Source organism: Drosophila mojavensis, unplaced genomic scaffold, assembly GCF_018153725.1.
Source record: "Drosophila mojavensis isolate 15081-1352.22 unplaced genomic scaffold, ASM1815372v1 contig_36, whole genome shotgun sequence".
Lineage (NCBI taxonomy): Eukaryota > Metazoa > Arthropoda > Insecta > Diptera > Drosophilidae > Drosophila > Drosophila mojavensis.
In genome coordinates this window covers 19,457,666-19,465,212 of record NW_025318858.1, presented here as the reverse complement: position 1 = coordinate 19,465,212, position 7,547 = coordinate 19,457,666, and the positions used below count along the sequence as shown (strand labels likewise).

General features: G+C 36.1%; 1 protein-coding gene across 1 annotated transcript; it reads right to left on the bottom strand.

Moving 5' to 3' along the window:
• Positions 1-4,329: 4,329 nt before the first annotated feature.
• Positions 4,330-7,515, bottom strand: LOC6577342 (polycystic kidney disease 2-like 2 protein). Its single transcript, XM_002003273.4, has 7 exons — positions 7,194-7,515; positions 6,475-7,126; positions 6,032-6,263; positions 5,719-5,946; positions 4,825-5,324; positions 4,715-4,765; positions 4,330-4,659 (listed from the first exon to the last, which is right to left on the bottom strand). Exons 1-7 carry the CDS (start codon positions 7,348-7,350, stop codon positions 4,524-4,526), a joined length of 1,956 nt encoding a protein of 651 aa, XP_002003309.2. The 5' UTR covers positions 7,351-7,515; the 3' UTR covers positions 4,330-4,523.
• Between the last annotated feature and the right edge of the window lie 32 nt (positions 7,516-7,547).

Below are 7,547 nucleotides of genomic sequence, written 5' to 3'. Positions count from 1 at the left end.
TAATCGAGTGTGTGTGTATAGAGTGTGTGTGTGTGTGTGTGTGTGTGTGTGTACTGTTGCGTATGTGTACATGCGCTGAGAAATTAACTTTAGGGCTCGGTCCTGCTAATGAAGTCTGCCCTGTTTTATATGCAAGACATTGTCATCATAGTCCAGCCAGAATGCACTCATCGAAAATTAAGTTTCACTAGCAGACACCCTGCACTTTGTTGTAAAAAAATAGGGGATACTTTTACAATTTGAGTGCACATTGAGTGCAGCTACTCAAATAACTAAAATTTGCAACTATTTTCTGATTGGAATTTGCTTTGACTAATTTAAGTTCTTCAATTAGCTTGTTGGAAATTTCCTTGCAAAGTCTTAACTCTTGTGTTTGCTATCTAAAACATACTGAAAGTTTTCCAACAGAACATGTACTGCTTCCAGGCAATTGTATACTACCCTATAATAATTGCGGGTTGTTAAGAGAGTTTCTGGTATTTTACAGAAGCTAATATGCTTGATGGCCTACTTCTATAAAGCCAAAGCCAAAGCGAAAGCCAAAGCTGACAATTCAAATTTGTAACATTCAATCGATAATTATTGATTTGGTACCTATTAAGTTTTTATCAAAAGCAAATTAAATGAGAAAGTGTAAATAGAGCGATAGGTATCTATGACTTTTAGTCTTTCCTTATCTTTGTGTGGCAGAGGGAACTATGAGGTCCTTTGATATTGAAGAGAGTTCAAATTGTAGTTGAAAATATCGCGGAAAAAAATCCTACAATTGACAAATATTTTAATACATATCAGATATATAATTTATAAATGCTATTTAATGTAGGGTAAAGTCTATTATAAATATTTCAATTAAATATAAAATTAAATCAACGAATATTAGATATGTACATGTCGTGCAACATTTCCTTTAAATATGCTTTAAAAAGCAGGGATTTCATTATTCTCAATTAATTACTTTATACAAATAAATTTGATAAGGGTTTAATTACTTAAAAAATTAATCAAAATCTGTATTATGATCATATAATCATATTTATATAACATAGACTAAAATATCCAACTAAATACGGTAATTAAAATAAAATGTAAAATAAAATATATGTTTATACTTATTTATTTTGTTTAAACAGATGTATTTAGATTAGATTAGATATACATATTAAAACAAAATTATTTTAAGGTGTAGAGCGAGCGAGTTGTGGCTTCAAATGTAATTAAATTTCTTAAATGTTAAAAAAATGCAAGCAAATGTTTGTAATTAAGTAGACAAAGTCAATTTAAAGAGCGGGTCTACTCATCTCATATGATAATGCTGCTGCTGTTGATGTTGTTGTTGGTGTGGCAGTTGTTGCTCAAGTGGCCACTCACATGTGCAACAGCAGCAATAACAACAGCAGCAACAAGAGCAACAGCAACAGCAGCAGCAACAACTACTATACAACGTAAGCGGAGGCGTTTGTCGTGTTGACGTGCGGCCTATGGCTGGTCTGGTTGTTATTATACGCCCAGCGTGGCGCATAATGCAGCTAATCTGGGGAATTAGGTAAAAAAGCTGACAAAAGGCAAACAAGCGACATTCAAGTGGCTGTTGCTGATGTTCCAATTGCAGCAGCCCTTGCCAACAGCAACAGCAGCAGCAGCAGCAGCAGCAGCGGCAGTGGCAGCAATGCAATTTTGTATCCTATTACGTAAAGTAACTGTCAAGTCGTTTAGGCAGCTGGACGAGCAGCAGCAGCAACAGCAACAACTCCGAGTGACTCAGCGCGCTTATCTGGCAGGCAAATGTCCCTTTTCTCTGTGAAGGATTTACGCACAAAGGAAGCGATACGGGCAAGGCAAAGCCATCGCAACGCGACGCAGGCCAAAGTAGAATGCGCCACCAAAAGTAGCTAAGCGAATTAAAAAAGTAAACTCCAAGTAAATTAAATAAAAAGACTTTACAGTGTGTAGACGGAGCAAAAGAAAGGGACAGACAAAAGACGGATGAGAGAGAGTGAGAGTAAGGCAGAGGGGGAGGGGCAGAGGCAGAGAGCGAGGTGCGCGGAATGAGGCCAAGAGAAGGCGGCTCAGACTGCTGATAAGGCGCTAAGCCCGACGATGCCATCAGCGACCGCAGCAAGAAAAATGTTTTTAAAAATGAAATCACTTTTAATGAGTCATTCAAGTGGCAAGAAGAAGCCGTCTGTAAAGCGTGCAGACAACGGACTTGCCACTTGCCACTGCCACATACAACTCCTAGAATGAAAATAATAATTTTTACAAAGCAGCAAATAAGTTAGAGCAATAAAAAAGGCAATAGCAGAAAAAATTACAATTCTCTTTAGAGTGTAGACAATTTAATACTCTTCAAATTCTGTTAATATACACAGATAAAGAATGATAATGAGGTTATAATTACAATATTAATTGCTACAAGCTTTTGATCAAGATTTTCAATAGATAATTAATTAAAATTTATTATAATTTGGAATAGACTTAAGATATATGTATATAAATACTTCAAACAGTTTGCCTTTGCAGAAAACTGAAAAAAATGTTGCTAGGTCTAGTTAAGGTTAGAGTGAGAATAAAAGCATATAATTTCTAGTCGGGATAATATGTTAATTTTTTGGTATTGATAGTATACAGTAAGAAATATATTTAAAAAAAATTAATATCAATAATATTAAAATCCAATATGGATGTTCAAAAATAGATATTAAAATGAATTTACATTACATGTTTATTCATGTAAAAACTATCTAAAATATGCAAAATAAAATTATTATACAATTTTACACAAAATTAAAAGGAAAAAAAACTTCTGGACGAAGTTGATGTAGAAAATAAGTCGAATTATTCTCAATATAATTATTTTTGCAAAAATTAAAATAAGAATAATTGAGTCAGTACAAATATATTTGTTGGATAAATTCACCTATAGACAGATACTAAATGTAAAATAATCCATGCAACGAAATAAATATACATGTGTATATATTTATGTATATGTATAATAATTGTTTTCATATACATATTCTCTGCTCAAAAATCTCGTTGAAGATTTTGCACATAATGCGCGAAAATGCTAATAGCCTCGGTTAGTGTATGAAAGGAAGGCAAAAGCAATAATAATAATATCGCGCGCTATGGATGCGGATGTTGCAGGAAGCGTCAGTCTCCAGTTGCAACTTGGTGTCGCAAAAGCAACCAAAAGCAAAGCAAAAGCTAACGCCAAAGTCGATGCCGCCACCGACACCGACACCGACGCCGACGACGACGACGAGGATGGCGACGCCGACGCTTCCACAGGAAATCGCAAGCACGCCTGGCAACGAGAAGTGGCATCCTGCTGGAGCAACAAGTTGCTCGCTGTCTGGCCAGACTCCTCCGGCCATTTCACTTTGCTTTCCATTTTATTACTAATTTCTTTCGTTTTTTTTTTTTTTACTTCTACTCCAGTTGTTATTGTATTCATATCCATCCACCTCCCGTTCACTGGTTTTGTTCTTCTTTGTGCAGAGTTTTTGCAAATTATAACGACAAGCAAGAGTCTGACGCGTCGAGGAAGCGGGCGCCGCTCGTGGGTCGAGCATCCACTTGAAGGCTGGTCATTTAATGAGACGAAACGACAACAAATTGTTTAAACATTATTTGCGCTTTCATATTTCAGTTTGTGCGGCATTTCCTTTTCCTTTTTTGCGCTTTTTTCCTCTTACACTTCATTATTTTACTCACCACGGAAAGTGTGCTAATCTAGGGTATAATGACTGAGTGGAAATATAGGCATACATTACCTTGAAAAGACTTTCGTTTAGGTTTTACAGTCGAGGAGAAGAAACAAATCAGATTTGAGATGTTAACAGTTCTATGATATAAAGTTTATAGTTCAAGTGATCTAACACAAGCAGAGCATCTTTTAGTCGTTCTCATTCCAATTTGACACTCTTATTTGTTATTTATAAACCTTATTGCACATACACAGAGATAACAAAGCGCATAATGAGCTCTGTAGTGCAGCAGCCAATGGAAGGAAGGATGAGAGGAGGGCTTTATATAGACTACTGAACTGAAATTAAGAAAACTTCAGCTTGATGAGTCTACACTTTACGATTGTTGATTTAAAAACTTCATAGACAAAAGAAATTAGCTACGCTCCACACATTTACCGTAAGTAAATGAAGAATTGCTACCTGTGCAGATGAGCAGTTCAGAAATAAGCAAAGCACGTACATATGAATAAGTAATCTAGAGATTTTTTATAATCATTTTCAAATATGTCAAGTCATAAAAATAATTTAATAAAATATTCGCATTTTTAAATTGATAATAAAACTTAATTTTATGAAATTAATTTGTTTTTCATATTTATATTTATATCTACATGAAAATGTCTTCGCCTCTTGTTCTGCGCCTAAGCTTAAGTCTAATTGTTTATTTACAATTTTTTTTTAGACAACAAAAAACGCAAAACTTTTACAAAATAATAATATAAGAACTCTTTTTTTTTTTGTTAATTATTTTAAATGAGCAAGCTTGTTGTGCTAAATAGTCAAGTCTAATTGCTCAAATAGTATCTCGTTCAGCCCGTGTTCTTTGCGCAGTTGACTGTAATACTTGAGCAAACGCTTTAGGACTGGAAGAATTACCGACTCCAAAATAATAAGACGTTTGGAAACCCTATGGAGAATTTGATCTAGATATATAGAGTATTGATAAATATTATTCTACCCACCGTTTCATGCGCAAAGGCAGGTACATATCCGGGGTTAGGGTAACCGGATTTCTGCGATAAGAATTAATTGAATACAAAGTCTTTGGAGACACTTGAGATGGCCAACTTACTTGATTGGATGCTTTCGTTTGGCAGTCAAACTGGACACCATTTGGGGAATAAAGTGGTGATCCACTTCCCATTCGCCCTCTTCATCTACGTCAACCTTTTGGCGGAATTTTCGCTTGCGACAGAATACCAAATAAAGCAGATCGTACAAACTTATGAAAAACATACGAAAGACGACAATCAATTTGGATTTCCTAGTCTTTACTGTGGCGCTGACCTCATCGTAGGCGGCAAGGAGGATGCTCAGGCAGGCGTGCAGCACCAGCAGCACATAGACAAGCAACACAAAGGAAATGTAATAGATCCTTGTTATCACCTTATTTTTGTCCGTAATTTCTTCGTATGCAAATTTAGACGCCGCCAAGCTCATTATGGATATCAATGAATTACTCAAACTGCAAAATTTCGCGTCGTTGACGCCAAATAATACCAAGCCGCACTCTGCATAGGCCATTATGATGATAAGCAACACGACGGTAAATCCAATCAGTTCGTTGACGCTCTAAGAAAGTGAATTTATATTTGAATACAAGGACTGTAAATAATAAAGAAAAAGCCCATTTGTAACAGCTGCCCAGCTAAGAAATACCCGGAACCGTATATGGACAAGTGAGTATGTAATGTGAAACCTATAGAATACTTTTGAACATTTCAAAAGAATCTATATAAGATTAATATAACGTGTTTTAGGAGATTTATAATATAATATGCATACTAAATGCATAAAATTCAAATTTCATTAAAGTTCAAGTCCCTAGCCCTGATTAATAAATCAAATATATTTCAAATATCTACTTTTCAAGCTGCTTTATAAAGCTATCTGATATTGTTTCCATTGCATAATATATGCGGTATTAGAACCTAGAGGATTTCAATTTCTTATCAGACTCACGTACTCTTAGCAGCACTTTCTTAAAGACCGTCATGGTACGATTAATGATCAAAAAGGTAAGCATACGTATCCAGATCATAAAAATAGCAATTCCATTAATATAAGTAGCAACGTTTCCCATGAAACATGCCCAGTCAAGAGAAATATATTGATCAGTTTGCTTCTTCTTCTGCATTATGCTCTCAATATAGAAGTGATAGACCACTTGCATCACTAGTGACATGAATGATAACTGAGGAGTAGAGGAGTCAAGATCAGGATCGAATGAGTAAGAATTACATTCAAACGAAGTTAGTTAACTTAGCTAGTTTACCCACCAAGTAGCTAGTAAAATCCGTAAAATTGTAAAAACTGTGTATGTATTTTTTAAAACCAATTCGAAGTATAATCGCAATTTCTCTAACTGTATACATTATGACCATCAGAAAGTAGCAACAGGCCACAGCTTGTAAGGTCTTATCGGATGTGGTGAAGATCGAATGTCTCCGTAATGCAGTGAATGTGGCACTGGGAAAAATTCCACCAAACGAAGGTTGCTCAAAGCGCAGCCTGTAACCCAGAATAGAATGTTATGTTAATGTTAAGCATAATGATAACTTTTCCATGTTGTCTCTGCAGAGGAAAGTATAAATATAACAGTAGAAATCAGTTGTCTTTAGTAATTACGCTTAACTAACAAATAACAATTACAATAACCCCTGACATATCTATCTCTCGGTGCCTCTCTCTTTTTTTGTATGCCTGTTTTTACGCTACTTACTTCACGATCTCCAGTAAATCTGTCATGATATGATATATATTGAACTCAATAATAACAATTCGGGTATTACGGCTGAACCACTCGTTAACGCGTAAATTCTTAATTATTTCCACATTATCCCTATAGTTGTATGTGAGCATCTGTATGAATCCGGCACCGAAATACCAGTCTAAAATGCCATTGATTGGCGTTGCACCATCCTGTGCCATGCTGACCCACTGATATCCCTGATGGTTTGCACGGCTCTCACCGGACCACGAGTATGGTGCATAACAGGTGGGCGAATTCTTGGAAAATACGGGATTCGTGGAGCACAGACCATCTCTCACGCAGATCTGTCTGAGACGCGGTGGTCCGAGCAGCACGTTGCCATGGTATATGTTTCGCTCGACCATATTGCCATAGATCTCATTGTAAAAAGTCGTATCGTTGGGAAATGTATAGATTGCGGCCGGATCATTCGGTCGAAAGTCGCCTTTTTCGAGAATGTTTAAAAATACATCCAAGATGTAGTCCCAAAACCGATCGATGTTATTAATATTTTCAAATTTTCCATTCGGATCGTCTTCGAAATTTATCGCACGCTCTACCAATAGGCGCTTCAGAGCATTGTTATAGTAGTACATATTTTTAGTGTTGTTCATCTGTGTGACTGCGGGAATGAGCAGAGTTGCGTTTCGTGAATCGCCATACGATAAGAAGTCGAGCTCACCGCTTACCAACTGAGGCCAGTGCCACAAATATGACGTACACAAGAAAATCTACAACAGCACGACGAGCTCCCCTAACGGTGCTATATTTAATTTCCTTTGAGTGGTGGAGCCAAAGGTAAATGCGATCCTTCACTGAAAGGCGTAAAGCTTCAATTTGCGACATAATTTCAAATTGTTAATTCCTATCGGTATATAAATATTTCTACTGAGTTGTGTGCCAAATATGGGTTTTCATATTGAAATCAATGCTTGCTTTATTTCCATATTATTTTAGCTACACAGCTCAAAATTAATTTTGTCTGTGCTGCTACCATATTTTATTTTTTTGGAGTTTGTTAATTTTGTCTATGATTGTCATAT